This window comes from Dreissena polymorpha, chromosome 12, assembly GCF_020536995.1.
Source record: "Dreissena polymorpha isolate Duluth1 chromosome 12, UMN_Dpol_1.0, whole genome shotgun sequence".
NCBI lineage: Eukaryota > Metazoa > Mollusca > Bivalvia > Myida > Dreissenidae > Dreissena > Dreissena polymorpha.
In genome coordinates, this window is record NC_068366.1 from 52,645,020 (window position 1) to 52,663,896 (window position 18,877).

General features: G+C 34.7%; 1 protein-coding gene across 1 annotated transcript; it reads right to left on the reverse strand.

Moving 5' to 3' along the window:
- Nucleotides 1–5,324: 5,324 nt before the first annotated feature.
- Nucleotides 5,325–8,527, reverse strand: LOC127853157 (placenta-specific gene 8 protein-like). Its single transcript, XM_052387408.1, has 4 exons — nt 8,222–8,527; nt 7,286–7,409; nt 6,733–6,872; nt 5,325–5,812 (listed from the first exon to the last, which is right to left on the reverse strand). Exons 1-4 carry the CDS (start codon nt 8,498–8,500, stop codon nt 5,720–5,722), a joined length of 636 nt encoding a protein of 211 aa, XP_052243368.1. The 5' UTR covers nt 8,501–8,527; the 3' UTR covers nt 5,325–5,719.
- Between the last annotated feature and the right edge of the window lie 10,350 nt (nt 8,528–18,877).

Below are 18,877 nucleotides of genomic sequence, written 5' to 3' on the forward strand. Positions count from 1 at the left end.
AACAAGGGCCTTTAAACATTCGGCAGGACGTGCGTCAACAATTCCCCTGTGAAGGCAACAACCTCAAGTTATTTGTCCCGTTGGAGCTTTGGTAATGTATCTAATCAAGTCAACAGGTCATCAAGGTCCTCTATTCCACCACCCTGACGGTACTCCAATCACAACAGTAGACTTCCGTTCCATTCTAAGGAAATCAGTTGAGGCAGCACACTTGGATTGCAACAAGTACACCTGTCACTCACTCAGGATAGGAGGCGCCACGCACACTCATCTTTCAAATATGCCGCACTCTCAAATTCGTCAACTAGGTCGTTGGCGCTCCAACGCGTACACAAAATACATAAGATTTAAACCTTTAGGCATTGCTCCTTGCTCCCATGCATTCTGTCCAAGACATATGGTGTGCCGATCCTTATACATGTAAATGCCATACTGTGATGAAGCAGATGGCAAATTCATTTGTTTATGTTCATGTTCTTGTTGGACAAAAGCCCCACTGTGATTAAGCAGGGGTCTACTTTTGTTCCAACAGGAGTTTCCTATGCTGTTTATGTTCATGTCCCTGTTGGACAAAAGCCCCAGTGTGATTGAGCAGGGGTCTACTTTTGTTCCAACAGGAGTTTCATATGCTGTTTATGTTCATGTCTTTGTTGGACAAAATCCCCACTGTGATCGAGCAGGGGTCTACTTTTGTTCCTGCGAGAATTTCATATATGCTGTTCATGTTCAAGCCCTTGTTGGACAAAAGTCCCACTGTGATTAAGCAGGGGTCTACTTTTGTTCCAATGGGAGTTTTATATGTTGTTTATGTTCATGTTCCTGTTGGACAAAAGCCCCACTGTGATTAAGCAGGGGTCTACTTTTGTTCCAACAGGAGTTTCATATGCTATTTATGTTCATGTCCTTGTTGGCCAAAAGCCCCACTGTGATTAAGCAGGGGTCTTCTTTTGTTCCAACAAGGAATTAATTTTCTTTCCCTTAACACCGGGTTTTGCACATTGTTGTTTAAGTTGTATACCAGCATTTTAATTATGTTCTGTTCACTAAAATCGGCGGTTACTTGCAGCGATTTCAATATTATATTGTTATCTGCCGGCTATGTCGACTCTGTAGCCTCACTGTGTCTGAGCAGAAGTCTGCGACGATTTAGTTGTAATAGCCTTGCAAATATCCTTGAAATGTTAATTCCACTGTTGTTTTAGTTTTTCATTGTAAGTCATTTCTTATCCGGTAATAAGGAACATAAACAATTACGTTATTCTGATAGCCTTTTAGCCATGTATATTTTGTATTTAATTATTCATTCTCTTAAAGCACTGTAGTCAATTAAGTCAATTGGTTCTATCAGAGTTTCGATCTGTTCTATCAGGCTCTTAAGCTGAATACTTAATGCCACCGGGGGTTCCAGCTGGGCGGGCGTGAAACGTCGTTTCACGTTTGGCGGGTGTCTTGCTTGCACAGCAGGGTAGAAGAGAACTTGTCATAAATCTATTGGATTAATTTATATGTTTTGTTTAAGTTTATGACATTTTGCAATAAATGTCCTTTCACTCAGACTGGTTTTTCTGTACCTTCTTCGTTACTCCGCCCTAATCCCTTGGTGGTGATAAGTCGCTATTTAAGTGGAAAGACGATTCATAAATGAAATTTTATGCACACATAAAAGGTTTTATGAATCGAACTTGGTTCTAAGTTGTGTAAAGACGCGGGGCGGATTGGAATTGTGCCAATAGGTTGCCTAATGTTGCATAACGCTCAGCCAATCGGGCGCCGGGATCCGAGTCACGTGACCACGCGCTTAGCGTCCTTTCTCAGACAAAGCAAAGCGCCCTTCTCTCAGTCTTAGAGAACGCTGTTAGCAGAAAGTTGCTAGAAAAATTCTCGTACCTCCTTTCCGCCTCCGCTAAATACATTTATATATATATATATATATATATATATATATATATATATATATATATATATATATATATATATATATATATATATATATATATTGCTCATTCATATTACCTTCTATGTGTGTTTTTGACTAATGCCTTTTACATTTTCATGCATATTGATGCAGTTGTAACTATGCCTTTTATTATGTACCTTCAGGTATGCTTTGCCTCTATATGTAATAAGGCGGGTTTCTTGCTTGCCCAGCAGGGTAGAAGGGAACTTGTCATAAATCTATTGGATTAATTTAGATGTTTTGTTTAAGTTTATGACATTTTGCAATAAATGTCCTTTCACTCAGACTGGTTTTTCTGTACCTTCTTCGTTACTCCGTCCTAATCCCTTGGTGGTGATAAGTCGCTATTTAAGTGGAAAGGCGATTCATAAAAGAGGATATGTTGCCTGTTTAACTTCTTACAATGTATTGCATTGTCTATTGAATTGAAATATAAAAAAACGATTTGTGGGTTTTTATATAGAAAGATGTTTCTCTGTGTAATTATATATTAAACAGCTTAATATGTTTAGTGAAAATTTTAACAGTTAGTTTCAGCTGAGTAAATGATGTTTGACAGAATAGTTTATATACTCCGAACATGTGTCTGCATGTACCACTTTTAGAATTGGATGATAATAATTTATTGTTCATGGTGTAAAATTTAAAAAATTGTCTTTAGATGCGTTCAACGGATTAGCACACGAAGAATGCCACAATAAGGGATTTAGAAAAGAAAAGAAGCTATTGAGGAGGGAGATAGTGAAAGAGGTTTTGTTTTGCCAAAGAAATGCTTGTTGTAAATAGTTGCATAATTGAATAATTGAATAATAAATATGTTGTCTTAGACGCATAGTCAAAGTATATGTGAAATGTAGATGTTTTTTCACAATCTTTTTGAAGTAGGTAGGCATTTTTATAATTTATTGACTCTTTTGTTTATGTGTAACACTTGTTTACTCATACAAATAAATGACATTCGACTAAAGTTTCATTTTATATTATAAGCTATCGCTTTACGAAAGAGAAAAGACAAATAAAACAAACATCTTCGTACATACTATATGTTATAAAATTAAAGCCTGTTCCAGTTTTGCAAAGAAACATATACTTTGATTTCGAGTACATGACGACATCCACACAAATATATATTTTCTTATTTGAATCTATTTTGTATATTACACTGTATTCGAATCAATTAACAGAAAAAATCCCCAATTAAATTCAAACAAGTCAAAACAATAAATAACGAGAACCGACCTATGAACTCATTCATAAAAATGTAGATATATACCAAATTTAGCACAAACCACATCAAAATGTTTTACTCTTTTAAAATACAAACAAACATTCTATATGCGAAAACATTTAAACAATTTGTTGACAAGCAAATTTACAAGTTCAACAACGTGTCTGCAAAAAGGTTATCGGGAAATATTTCGAGAACTTGTTTCGGCGTGAGCGTACATTTATGAACATTATCTTTATCATGGCATCAAATAAATTACACTGGAACCTATGGAATGCAGAAACTTCCTTATGTTAAAATAAACTGATATGTTTAGTAAGTTGACATTTAGTCGAATCATGTCGGCATGTTTATGAGTCAAGTTGACATTTTGTTGCGTAACGGTTGCATTTCGCTGAGTCCAGTTATCATTCCGTCGAGTCAAGATGGTTTTAAGTAAAATAGAGTTAGCATTGTGTTGTGTCAAATTTGCATAATGCGTAGTAGCTAAGTACAATGCCAATCTTAATCCATCAGTTTAGCACAGTATAATGACGTCTTGTCTCCACCAACTTGCGTTTAAACCAAAAGAATGCTAAAATAACTAAACCTCATTTAATATAGACTCACCTTAATGTCAAATAGATTCAAATCATGTGTAGCCTAAACTCAACACTATGTAAATTCGACTCAACTTAATTGGTGTCATAGTAACTGAATAATATGCCATCTTGGGGACCAGTCTGGACCAGTTTTACTCCTTGTTTCTAAAAAGCCATATTGTTACACCGGGATGCTTCCCCGGTAAACATCAACAACAACCCAAATTTGTAATTATAATTTATATAAAGGATATTTGTCGGATTTGGTGGAATATCAATTTTAATCCACGAGTGATGATAGAAATATTTGCTTTGTTCTATGATCACGAGTGAATAAAAATCGAGATTCTTCCAAATCCAACTTACTTTCGTTTTATTTTATGCTTACACATGATAATTTTTGTATTTTTGCTGAAAAATGACGTCGAAACATCATTAAAACGACGTCTGAGTATAACCGTGAACATTATCGATAATTTTCACTGTTTGAAACAGTGAATTATCAGTTTTAATGCATTGATATTCTCTATAAACCACCGAAAAGCATTAAATAACGTGCATTACTAAAATTAATAATAATTATTGCCATTAATTCAGATTTTATTATCTTTATTTTTGCGGAAAATCACAGTGGTGAACATACTTGAGGAACAGCAATTGTTTCATGTTAATATTATGTGACCTCTGATTCACATATCATATCCTTTACCATGATCATTCATTAATACTCAAGCATCTATTATTGCATTTTTATAGGACAGTTTAATAGTATTGATTTATGCCTTCTAAAATGGTTATATGGTGATTGTGTAAAAGGCTAACAGCTTTTACACTCTAGAAATTTGCCCCGATCTGGCAATAACATCAAAAACCATTGATGTAAGATCAACATCGGTGATACGTATATATAACAGCTTGCAAATGTTTGAGGCATACAGTTTACTTATGAGGTCGCATTCAGTCACTTATTAATGTTAGTGTGAGTCTGAAAGATGTTCCAGTTGTTTAAAAACAAGGCCCCGAGGGTGGTGGCAGTTTTTCTTTATATGGCGATAGCAAAACATTGTTAACATCCTATTTGTCAAAATTTAGATCAATCTTAATGAAAGCTGCCGATAATGTTCTTTTGCTATCTTGATTGATTCTGAATATGTTTCTGGATATTTTATCTCGGCTGCGTTCGAAAATGATTCTATTTATATCTAAAATATGGCATCTAAGGGACCGGACAGTTTTCCTAATATGCAAAACCTTGTTGACGATCGAGATGTCACAGTTATTGTCCATTTTTCTTCAAAATTGGTCAGGACATTTGTTCCAATGATATAATCAATTACCAAAAGTTTTCATAATTATGTTCCTAGAAATGAAATATTTATGTTTCACAATATTTTATTCTGTCTATGTCCACCTTAAATAATAGTTACGCTTTTCTAGGCTTTGTTTAGCGCCCATTGCCCTCTTGTTATAAAACAGATATGATGTTTTTGGCTAGATACAATGATTCCTTTTTCTTTATCTGATGCGAATCGCCCGATTTATTTGTCGATAATGGAATATTTGTTAATGTAACGTGCATATATTATCAAAGACAATGTCATACTTAACAGCACGTATTTATGAATTGTCAAAATATTTTAATTCACGCTTTATTAATAAACACAATAGCTTACATGAATGGAAAATAAATTAATGTAATCGAAAGATATAACAAACTGATGTTTGAAATCAAATTCATCGGGACAAATGAAGCAAAAACTAAAGCATTTAGGGTGAAATCGATGCATCTGTTAAACATTTCATTTTCATCATTATGCCATCGCACAGCTGAAACAAAATGCACAAACAAATCATTAAAAAGCAAAAGTGACATCACTATGATAAGACACTTTGTTGTTTTATAGAAAATGCAAATTTCCATTCTGATTTTGTGCAGTTCAAAAGGCATGTAAACTATAACCCCATGGCATCCAGCTCACGGTGCATCTGGCAAGCACCACAAGGGCCGCAACAACACATCACCAGACAGTCGTTGCAAATTGAACCCTGTAAACAATGAAAATAATTGTTAATACTTCGATGTAATAAATAAAGTTTGATTGAAACCTTTTATAAAAGCAAAATTAAAAAAAAACATTACATCGTTTTTTCACTCATACATAAATGTGTGCTCCGGTAGTACGCGGGGACGTTTAAACCAGACAAGTACGTAAAGATATGTGGTACACACAAGCTACATAACTTTGTGCATGACGCTAAGTGTCCTTACACCGACAAAACAGAGAAATACTGTTATTTGATAAGCACATTAATTTATCACAGTGGTTCCATCCTCTCGAAACAATAATTACTTTTGTCATAAGTAAAATCATTTCAAGTATGGAGGAATCACAAGTGTGTTACTGATATTTTAAAATGCAAATCAGGACATATTTCTACTATTACATTCTCATATCGTCTGCTATGACGGCATGGATTATATGAACTATACCAAGAAAGAGTCAAATCTCTGCGGAAATGTTCATTCCCAACACATACAAATTGTTATGCGAGTCTTTCAGGAACATACAAAGACATGTATAAGCTCACGGAACCAAAAAGGAAATCATATTAGAAGTGTTCTTTAATTTATTTTATATAAGTCTTTAGGATGACCACAAAGGAATGACCATTGTCTGAAACAAAGTGCGCTCTTTGATGACCCGTTGCATCCTGGTACGTAATTTACGAGAAATAGCGTTGAATGATACGCACAAAGTATAATAGAAAACATGTTTATGTCAAATGAGGTACTTGTGTGGATCTATCTAGAGATACATACTATAAATGTATGTCCATTCGTAATGTTTTGGTGCATCTAAGATTTTTTTGTATTACATGCACGATGTACATACCTTAATAACACCAAGCGCCGTGGCATGGATCTTATACGAAATATCGTATTCTGATACGCACTAAGTACTCACTTTTATGTCGCCAAGACCCCTCACACGGACCCTCATGGCCAACCCAGCGTCCGGCACGCATAAAGGCATGCAGAAACTGTCACCAACTCGCACTGCTATTGAACACGCCGACGCCCCACTGCACCAGAACGTCATGCAACCTTTGATTATGAAACAAATCAAATCAGTTGGTGGAGTTTGTGAACATACACACCTCTTAATGATCACGGATATGTAACATATTTGCATATCTCTGATCTAAGATTCTTGTTGTAAAAAACAAGTACACATTAATTGTTGGAAATATGTAGATGTTTCAAACTTTGGCTTATCACATTCTTAGATTATTACACATTTTCAAACAATGTTTATTACGTAATTTAAGTTCTTTATAAAAATTTACACTAAAACAATCCAATTTTATTTTAATAATTTTGGCGCAAGCCATCAGAAAATAAAAGTGGCATTCAGAAATCGGACGTTTTTTTTAGAATATTCTCTTCTTATGCATCATTTTCGACGGTCAAATAAATGTGTTTATGACCAACGCCCTGAAATGCATTTATATCACGACACGAGCCGATGTCTTCGCAGCAACCACAGAGGCCAGATGTCCAGTCACGTGTCCCATTACGTGTTCCAACCAGAAGCGGATTCCTTTGCTGTCCCGGCTGATTGTTGATAACCACTGTAGTCATCTAGAAACGAAAAGGCTCATTTTGAACACTACAGAATGAGATCTCAAAACTATTTGAATAGATAAGGAGCATACTTGAAATTGATAATGATCTCCCTGCTGACTTTTGTTATCGATTTTTTTTCTGTAGATTAAATTGGAAGGCATTCCGCCCAATAAATTGCTAACTGATTGATTAACTATTTAATACATTTTGCTAAAATTTAACGATCTCCTGCACAATTTTCGTTAAACGGATAGAAAAGTCCACTATTTTATAGCTAAAATAATGAAGGAAGTGCTTCCTTTCTTTTGTAAAATTATTTCGCAAATAGTTTTTATTAAACATGTAATGAAGTGTTTCTGAAATATAATTGAACTATTATGGAATGCTTCCCTTACTCTTGGGAAGGATTAAGGACGAGCATCTGTTGTTAAATGATTAAGGACCTGCTCCCTAACTATTGTTAAAGGAAATTAGCACACCACCCATGCAATAGCTTCATGGTTAAGTAATTCATCCCTTATTTTAAGTAATTGGATACCAAGAAATGTATAAGTTTAACTGCTTCTCGCCTAATATTCAAGTGCGATTATTAGATAATAGTGCAAACTATCTTTAATACTATAGGCATTTGTGTGGAGTCCTGAATTCAACATTGTCACACACACTAAAGATCAAAATCTGACGGATTCGCGTTTCAGTAGCGGAAAAAAAGCCTATATGACTTTTCTATTACCATTAACAGTCACAATCATAAATCATTTATCATAAATAAGTCAATGATGGCTAATGGACCTTTCGTAATATTGCGCCAAAACAACGACTCTGACCTGCTGCTGCTGACCCATTGAATACATGGGATGTGGATGCATCTCGGGCTGAACCATCGGGGTCTGCATATGGTGTCCCATCGGTTGCTGTTGGTACGATGGTTGCGGAGGTCCCGGTTCTTGATACCCCGCTTGCTGGTACCCTAATGGTTTATGTTGTGGCAAAGGCGGAAGTTTCAGCTGCCCTACAGATTCTTGAGTCACAGATGGTCCGGGTTGATACGCCGGCGGGCTAGGTTGTTGCGTGTCATTCTGTGACGCTGGTTCGACGCGGCTCATCTTTGTGGTTATTCAGTGAACGTTGACTTAAACATCAAAGGAATAAGCAATATCTGAGATATGAGACACACATCAAATGTAAGTGCAGATGTTACTGTTCTCTGTAAGAATGCATGGAATCATGTATAGTTTTCGACTATTATCGGCACTATGCCTGACATATTTCTACAATTCTTTGGCCATGTAATAAAACGATATTGACAACTTTCAAACAAAGAAAACAAATAACTCATTTGATGATTAGATTATATATATATATAACAAATAAGACATTATATTGACTGTATTTGTCTCAAAGTGTTGTAATTGTTTCATGATTTCGTTGTTTTTATAAAGAGTTTCATTTACCAAGACAACTACTTTTCGGATTTTAAGTGTTGTTGTGTAATTGTTAAGGCTGATAAGGTTTTATTAATGTATTATGACTACTGTAAACGTTTTATACGTTATCGTTGCAATGAACCTTTTGGTGACATAGCAATCGTCATGAACAAATAATTAATTATACAACGCGTAAAACGAAATTCTTAAATGGTTATCACTTACAGGTCATTTGCTTTATTCGTACAAACATTGTAAATGACGTATTGTAGTTTTCTTCATATTTTACTCTTCTATCATTGGAAGACACATTTGTGCAGAATATACTCATATGTAGTGAATTAATTGCATGTCAGTAAAATAATTTAATGATACATCAGGACCTATTGTAATGGTCGTACTAGTGAGCGCCGTGATCATATCTCGAGAAATCAATATGTTTTAAACCAAATATTTACACAGAAATAAACCCGAAAAATAGCGATCATGTGCATTCCTTATGCGAAAGTTATTTGATATGTTTTGTCTGATCGTTTCGTATAAAGTAATGTTAAGACTAATTTAATTATGTTATTAACAGCGTAAACACTACAAAAAAAGATCAACTATTGTTTTACAAAGCACACAAAACAAATAAACACACACCTACGAACGTAGTAGACGTTATAAATCGTAGCCTGGTCCTGTTTAAAGCAAAAGCTAAAATGTAACTTGCAATTCAATAAACAACGACTTCTGCACAACGATACATTTTCTCATTTGGATATAATGTATTTGAATATAATCATAATTGACCCATGCATTCGTTCAAAGGGCGATTCTGTTATTTGAACCAATTGACTGCGTTCTCTTTTTGTGTTAGAAATCGCTCGAATACAAACTGAACAAAGACATGTTAACAATCTGATTAGTGTCACGTTGATCAATACAGTTGTAAGATCTCGACATTGTATATACGATGACATGGAATCGAGACAAAAAAGTCGCATTGACATGCTTAACGAAGTTACGTATCAATGCTCTTTATTAATTGATTTTATTTAACATTCAAATCAAACAGAATTATGTGTTTTTAAGTTGATTATACACAACCGATCAATAATGTGACAACAAATATATATTAATATAAGTGAGCAGAGGGACATGTTCATGATGAAATTGAATAACTCATTGCTGTTGACTTCTAACGCAGCCTTCAGTTTAATTAATTGATGATGATGATGATGATGATGATGATGAGGATGATGATGATGATGATGATGATGATGATGATGATGATGATGATGATGATGATGATGATGATGATGATGATGATGATGATGATGATGATGATGATGATGATGATGATGATGATGATGATGATGATGATGATGATGATGATGATGATGATGATGATGATGATGATGATGATGATGATGATGATGATGATGATGATGATGCTGATGCTGATGATGATGATGATGATGATGATGATGACCTTGTTCATAGAGAAGTTTACTACATGATGGTCCCGTAATCAATGGTACGCATGCGGAAAGAGGTACGTCACGCACATTTCTTTCAAAGTGATTTTACTTCTGGTAATAATTTTTCCCGCAAGCAAGAAGAAAAAACATATTAAATATTAAAAAATATATATATTACGCGTTTATAAAAACGAGACATTTTTGCGGAGCGATTGTTTAATAAATTGATTTTAATCATTTCTTTTTTAATAGTATGCCGTCGACAAGAAAGAAGTTCGATTCAGAAACGGAGCGCTTTTTATCGCAGGGGATCGCTATCGCGGGACGATTCCAGAGACGCCCCGTGCTGCAGGTCTATCGCAAAAAATAAGACACCAACCGGTCATGCGCCAGAATAATTAGCATTCCAACATGAACTATCAACGGATGAACCCATAATAAGCATTTGCCAAGGAATGATATACTAAGTAAACTTTACGCTGATATCCTTTGCCTTACAGAAACTAAATTAACATCGACGGATACTGTTTTAATAGAGAAATACAGGTCATATTTTCTTAACAGAGAACATTTAAAGAAAACAGCAACGTGTGGACCAGGAGGCTTTGAAATTCTTACATAAGCTTCTAGCTTACTTACAAGCTATCATTGGTTAACGTTGTCATTACAGTATGTTACCTACCACATGAAGGTTCAGAACGATGCCAGCACGTGGACGATTTTTTTTTTTATCATCTCACGGGCATTGAATACTTACACTCAAATGCGGACTGCTTATTTTTGGCGATGATATAAACGGACGAGTTTCGGATTCAAACGACACTATCGTTAATATAAATAATGTCTATGTAATAAAGTCAATTTACTTTACAAAGTATAGGCCGGTGAACCATTTGTAGAACTTGTTAGAGAGGCGAAACTGTGCGCATTAAATGGACGAATTTTTCCGGAATACGACAATTTGATGTCAATTTCTGATAAATGGAAAGCAGTGGCAGACTACATATTCAGCTCACACTCGAACATCGAGGTATTTAACAGATTCGCGGTACTTACCGTTTAAGAGCGTATGCATAAGAAGGACATTAAACCGGATTGCGCAATGCCTGACCACTCTGTAATATGGTGTACAATGACTGTTAAAACGTTTGCAACAATAATGTAACAAAAAGAGCCAACGGGACGTGCACCGGTCACCAATAATAATAATAATAATCCAATAAATGGGAAGCCGTTTAATTAAGACTCAATCCCAGTGCTGTTTATCGACAACAACATACTGATAGAAATGATCAGAAGAATACAACCGAACACTATAAAAAACGACATCAAGAAATGGACGCAGGGCCTCAAAACCCAGCCAAAACTCAGAACATATCGGCAAATAAAACATCAGTATGTGTGCGAAAAGTACGTAGATAGACAGACTTTTATTGTCCTCCATTCTTGATGAACAGAACCTATAGTACACATTATAAGCAGGGATGTACAAACGAGTATGTACAAATACAAGAGATCAAAATGAAACAACTCAATACAGCTATTATATTATTTACCAAGATAAGTAACATTACTGGAGTATATATATAAATAATTGTTAAAACATAAGTAAAATGATCAGATTGAAAAAGGCATAGGAGACGTTCCCTTTTTTTCTTTTTTTGTTCACCGAGGATATGTCTTAAAGCGAAAACGAAAATAAATCATAGTATTCGAATGTACTAAATATAAGTCACAAATTTGGCCTTCCACGGAAAACTGCTATATAGTGTTTAGATACACTAACATAGATTGGATCGACATGTCAACATCGTATGTGTAAAAATTCATGGCTCAGAGCGTCCAACACTAGTTCAGGATGCTAACAGCAGCTTTGCACAATTTTCAGCAACAATGCACTTTGTTCTAAGCCATTTAAGTGGATGAAGTGCGAAAATTCCGTTATTCCGATGCATGAAATTAGAATTGTCTCTTAATGTTTCCGCTAATCCTCTAGCAAGTGACATTAACACATCTTATGAGCTACGAGATGAACAGTTTTCAGGCAACAATGTCTGCATTCTCGTACAAACTGTCTAGACACAAACATACATATGCTATTCAATATTGTTTTACACACCATTATTATTTTTGGATTGTTCTTTGCTACTTTCCATTAAGGGGAGTAATCATTGGAGCCTATTACATGCGCAGTTACTCCCCATTGATCGGTGCCTTTGATACGACTCTGTATTTCGTTCTTTATGTTCATTACGACTTTTCGCTCAACTATTTTCTTCCATTGTCGTCTTGTGGGGAAATTTCCATCCTGGACGTATGGGCGTTAGATGTTCATAATTTCGTACTTTTGTAGTATCTTGTATGCGTCAGGGATATATCTGAGGCATTGGCCTTCTAGTTCAATGTGACGTATTAGTCTATTATTGAAGATATCTTTCGCTAGGTATTTTGTATTTAATCTGCAGATTTGGCCGAAGAATGTTAGTTTTCTTATTTCCAGTTCATTCACTATCGGAACGGTATTAACGGTTGACAGGCAATAATCTGTTGAGATGTTTCTGTCATACCCTTGCATGTGTTTCAGGCAAAAGTTCTGTGCAATAGAAAGTTGTACAAGATCACTTTGCGAGTTATTGTTCCATAGCTCACAGCCATTTAAGGCCTTTGGGATAACAGATGAGTTGAATATCGTTAAGAGAGTTGGTGGACTCAGTCTTTCAGGCGCAACCCCTTTAGAGCACAAGCTCATGTATGTTCCTCGCAATCGTACGCGTGCATCATGAATCGCATTATTAGTGGTCAGAAAAGAGTTGTATTCAATTTATAATTCGATCATAACGATAGTACCAGACCTAATTCTTATGGACTAAAGTGACCGACTTAAATGCATTATGACGGATGGACGAGTTATATATACATTTGCCAAATTTATAAAGGGTTGCTACTTAAAACGAGAAAGTCAACTATGTGTGACGATATGACTTTATTATGGTTAGTGTCCAAAATTGTACGTGACATTTATAAATGCTATATTCTATATTAAATCAGTGACTATTGTCACTTATTACTTTTATTTTAATTTCTTAGCGCGATGACCTAATTACAGCTCCACTTGTTGGTTGTCTTGGACGCATAATAAAGTGTATGTGTACTGTAGATGTTTCCCACAATCTGCTTTAAGAACATACGCATTTTGATAATTTATTGACTCTTATGTTTATTTATAACAATATTTCAGTCACAAAAATCACTTATTCTCTGCTTAAGTAAAGCGTATTTGTTTAGTGGTGTTCATCTCAAGTCAAGTCAGTGCATTTAAAAGTAACATAAATATAACGAATATTTCGCAAAATATTTCGTGAAATAAAGTTAACACATTAATAATCAGTGTTCCTTACAGCAATAGCCAAAATTTCAACGCTAATCGTGGTATGGTAACATATATTTAATGAGATACAAAATGCTCGTTTTTATTTTTTGTGGCATAATATATTCTATTTTTCCCGCTACAATATCTATTCAAACACCACGCGAGCACTAATTTGGAACATGGACATGTATATATTGTCCCACGCAAAAACAGAAACAACAGTTTGTATCTTGTTAAGTCTATGTTACCAGACCACCTCTAGCGTTGAAATGTTGGCTTTTGCTATAAGCAATATTGATTTTGTATGTGTTAACTTTATTGTTCGAAATATTTACGAGATATTCGTTGAGTTTGATGTAGATTTCAACATTACCCAACACCATGCTTGTTGGATAGTAACGTATGCCATCTTGACTACACCTAATGCCAGTTTCACCCAGCATTATGAGTGTTGGACTAAACATAATGTAAAACTTACTCAACCAAATGTAAAATTGACTCAACCAAAAGCCAACTTGACTCATCATATTTGACTCCAAATCCTGCTAGTTTGATCCAAGATAATGTCATCTTCAATCAACCTAACGCCAACATGATTCGACGAAATGAAAACTGAATAAGCATGTCATTTTCTTTGAACAAAAGGCAGTTTCCACGTTCCATATGCGCGCATAACTTTAGCAACCGTCAGTTTAGAACAACTGTTAATTGAAATGCACCATGTCCACATGAGTATGGAACCGCAGTATCAATATCCGCAATATCATCAAAAACAATATTTCCAACCGCATCAAGTTGTTCAGCAGGCGATCATAAACCAACCAGAAGAGACAAAGAACAAGCTTCTGGAATGATCAATGAATGGGACAATAGACTGAACTACGGGAATCTGTGGATGCTCGGAGGATATTCCATCGTATTATACCTCACTTTTATTCACAATGCTAAACTCCCATAGGCCATCGTGACATAGAAATACTGTCAGACCCAGCGGGAATAAATTTACTGTCCAAAATATACTGTATCCCGCTGCCATAGCAATCACGTGCCAACAACGGGAAAAAATTTAATGTACAAAAAATACTGTATCCCGCTGCCTTAGCAACCACGTGCGGAATGTTCGAAAATTATACTGTCCCATTTGCGCATGCGCAGTACGCAGTTTTGCATTTCCGCTGTAAACAGACAACAAAATGGCAAGTAAACGTTTTTCAACGATAGGCGAGGAGGTTTTGAAGGCACTAGATCGTGATAAGGACTCTAAAAACACTAAACGTGTAGTTAAACATGGTATGAACTTGTACGACGAATATCTTCGTTCAAATTACATGGATCTCGTGGAAAATCCAGCGGAACGTAACAACCAGTTATTGAGTTACGCTTTTTTCTATGCATCTGTACGTCAGAAAAACGACGAGGAATTAAAGAAAAAAACTTTGGACGGTCAAGTAGGGAATTTCCAAGCATCTCTTAAGCGCGTATAACATTAATTTGAAAGACCAGCAATTTTCATCAAGAAATGAAACCTACAAGTCAAAAGTTAAGCAGCTTAAGCGAAGTGGACATGGGAGTGTCGACCACAAACCTGTTATATCTGACAGCGATCTGGAATAATTAAGTGGCAACAGTGTACCTTTTAATATTAACAGATTAACAGTCAATGTGGTTTTCAAAACAGGATGTGGTTTAACTTAATGCACTACCTTCTGAGGAGAGGTCAAGAGAATTTAGGGTCAATGACGAAGTCAACATTACTATAGAAACTGATTCAACCGGGAGAAAGTTTATACACCAGGTCATCGCAGAATTAACAAAAAAATCACGGGTAGGTTCAATTAAAAATATATATATTATGTCAACCTTTCAAATCGTAGTAATTTTACTAAAGGCTGGCAGTTGCTGCAAAGAATTATAACTATAAAAGGTGGCTGTTAATTAGTTTGACAGAGGAAAAAAACCATAAATTACATGGAAGTTTAGTGGTGAAACCGCATAATCTTTAAGCAAAATTATTTATTTTCGGTTTCAGGCAATTTTAAATGTCAGACCAGTGTCTAATTAAATGAATTCATCTTTTTAGGATTGACGATACGCCTGATGTTACCACAGGAGAAGGAAAGATCTACGAGCAGCCTGGCAGTACGTTTTGTCCAGTACGATGCTTTGAGAAGTACCTATCTAAACTGAACCCTAAACTCGAAGCATTATGGCAAAGACCGTTATAATCATTTCAAGAGACCAGTGACATTTGGTATTGTGCTGCACCATTAGGAAAGAACACTTTGACTGTGTTAGCCAGTGAACTTTTATTTTTGTTATCAAAATATAAATGGTTATTCATTGCTGAATTTAACTACAAGTATTGAATCTTAAAATTGCTCATGGTTCTTATAAATTGTTCATGTTTGAAAAGTTTGTTCGGTATAATAAAATAGATATTACATGTCTGACAGGGTGACCCCTGTCAGACATGTAATATTTATTTTATTATACTGAACAAGTGATAAGAAATTGACTGTGTTAACCTTCAAATCCTCCTCGCTTATCGTTGAAAAACGTTTGCTGGCAATATTGCTTGCCATTTTGTCGTCTGTTTACAACGTCATAGATTGCGTAATCAAGTGATTAGAAATTGACTGTGTTAACCAGCGTACTTTTATTTTTGTTATCAAAATATAAATGGTTATTCATTGCTGTATTTAAATACAATTATTGAATATTAAAATTGTTCATGGTTCTTATAAATTGTTCATGTTTGAAAAGTTTGTTCGGTATAATAAAATAAATATTTCATGTCTGACAGGGTGACAGTTAATTTGTCAACTTTCGGAAAAATTCTGTCAACCTCGGCTTCGCCTTTGTTGACAGTATTTTCTCAAGTTGACAAATTTACTGTCACCCTGTCAGCCATGTAATATTTATATATTGTACGTTGGTATTGATATCTAAACTGTTTTTATTTTACACGAAAAAATTAACGATAAATAAAATCATCAAGCAATGTATTAATAGTTGACTACTTTATGATCTTCCGGAGATAATCATTTTTAAACATCGATTGTCAGTAAAACATTAAATATATTTTCAATCCGATCATTATTTTTATGCAACACTTATACAATAACGTGCATGTTTATTTTAATGATACATCTAAATAAAGATAAAAAAAAATTACAGGCACGGTGACGGTATTTTGCATCTGCTGTGTCCCCTGCTATATGACCGTACACATGGGTGACGCGTACGTGTTTCGGTATGCCCTCGTGTGTGCAACCCGCCGCGCTGAATCTGTGCGTCCGTGCTAGAACTCCTGTGGGTATTGAGATATCTCAATCGGACTGGCTCGGTCTTTTACGTAGGTCGCCATTGTGAAGATTTTTTTCATGGTATGATAACTAAGACGAGCCGCCTCGCAGCATCGTCAAAAAATTAAATAAAAAAAAATTCTATTCAAATAATTAGATATATTTGAATTTTTTTAAGTGAATTGTTGTTCATGTTTTACCGTGCACTTATAAAGTACAAATGCAGTTTAAAATTGACATAATATTTTTCATATGCGCCGTGCATCATACCGGAGAAAATATACCAAAGATGTATGCGTCTCATAAGAGGGTGGCGAAAGATGTGATGTTTCGCATGTGATGTTAAACATGCTTGTTGTCTGATCGTCAACAACAGGTTGTATACTTTTTAATTAAAATACTGTGCTTCTCCGCGGTAGTTTTATGTATTGTATATGAGGAGGCTCCAGAGCTCTACGTTGACATATTAAGTAACCTATCGGGCATGTAAGCTCACATCATTACGCATAGATGTTCAATTCTGTAAATTGCTTATAATAACAGAACACAAATCCTATTTATGAGATCAAATCTGTTAATTTATAAACGTTAAAAGCATTTTACAACGATCAATCATTCATTCCGAAATGTTAATCTGTCTTTTAGTCCTTTAAATGATTTAAAAAGACATGGCTGTCTTTAACGAGCAACGGTGTTCTTTGCCTATGGACCCAGATATGACAACGACATAGTCTGGCTAAGTTGTGCTCTTCCGCTGCTGTGTCGTATGTTAGAGTTTTTTGTATATTTGTATCAACATGGACTTCCAGATGGCACTACTTTAAGGCACAGATTTAACCACGCATTTATGTTTTTAGTAACTTAATGTAACCCTGGGCCATACGTTATGTTATATATATATATATATATATATATATATATATATATATATATATATATATATATATATATATATATATATATATATATATATATATATATATATATATACTCTATTATGTTACTTATCTTTGTAAATAATGTATTGAGTTGCTTCACTTTGATCTCTTGTATGTGTATATAATCGATTGTATGTAATTATTTATAATCTGTATTATATGTTATGCCCTTCATGAATGGAGGAAAATAAAAGTCTATCTATCTGTCATGTCAAAAGGAGTAAAAAACAAATTTATCACCATATCAGGTCTTCGATAATATGTACACATTGAACTAAGGTGAGCGATTTAGCACCATACATGCACATTTCATTTTTTACATTATTGATTTTCAGACATTAAAACACTGCCTTGTCATTTTAACAAGATCTTACAACGCAAGGATTTTTATATCAATTTAAGTGAACGATTAAACTTCTCGTACAAAGCGTATTCAATTCCCCTGAAACTCTGAAACCAGAACAACATGAGATTGCAGATCAATATTTAATGAATGCAATCAATTCAAATATTTGGATACCACTTCAAGCATGGTGCAGAGCAAATTGTAAAAATAAATACATTCATTTCTGATTTTAAAAAAACACGAACTGCACTGTGCCGTTAAGAAAGTTAACAAAATGCATATGACATATTAAATCAAAAATATCCGTGCCGTTGACCATATCCCTCATTTATTTAAATTTGAAATTCCCATAAAAATAAATAACACTCTCATGTACAATGTACTTTACCGAAAAGCATTATACATTTACTATTTGATATAAATAAAATATAAGAGTAAATGTGTCGATTATTTCTGCGACAAACACTTATTTTTTTTCACGTGTTTTTGTTGTATGTTCTTAATTTTAATAAATGTTTGGTAAATACAGAGCTTAATTGATTTTTTCCATCGTCAGATTTATATTTTAAAATTACACTTATCAGTATGTAAGAAGGGTAGATAAAGGCGAGTAAATGTATACAATGCTACT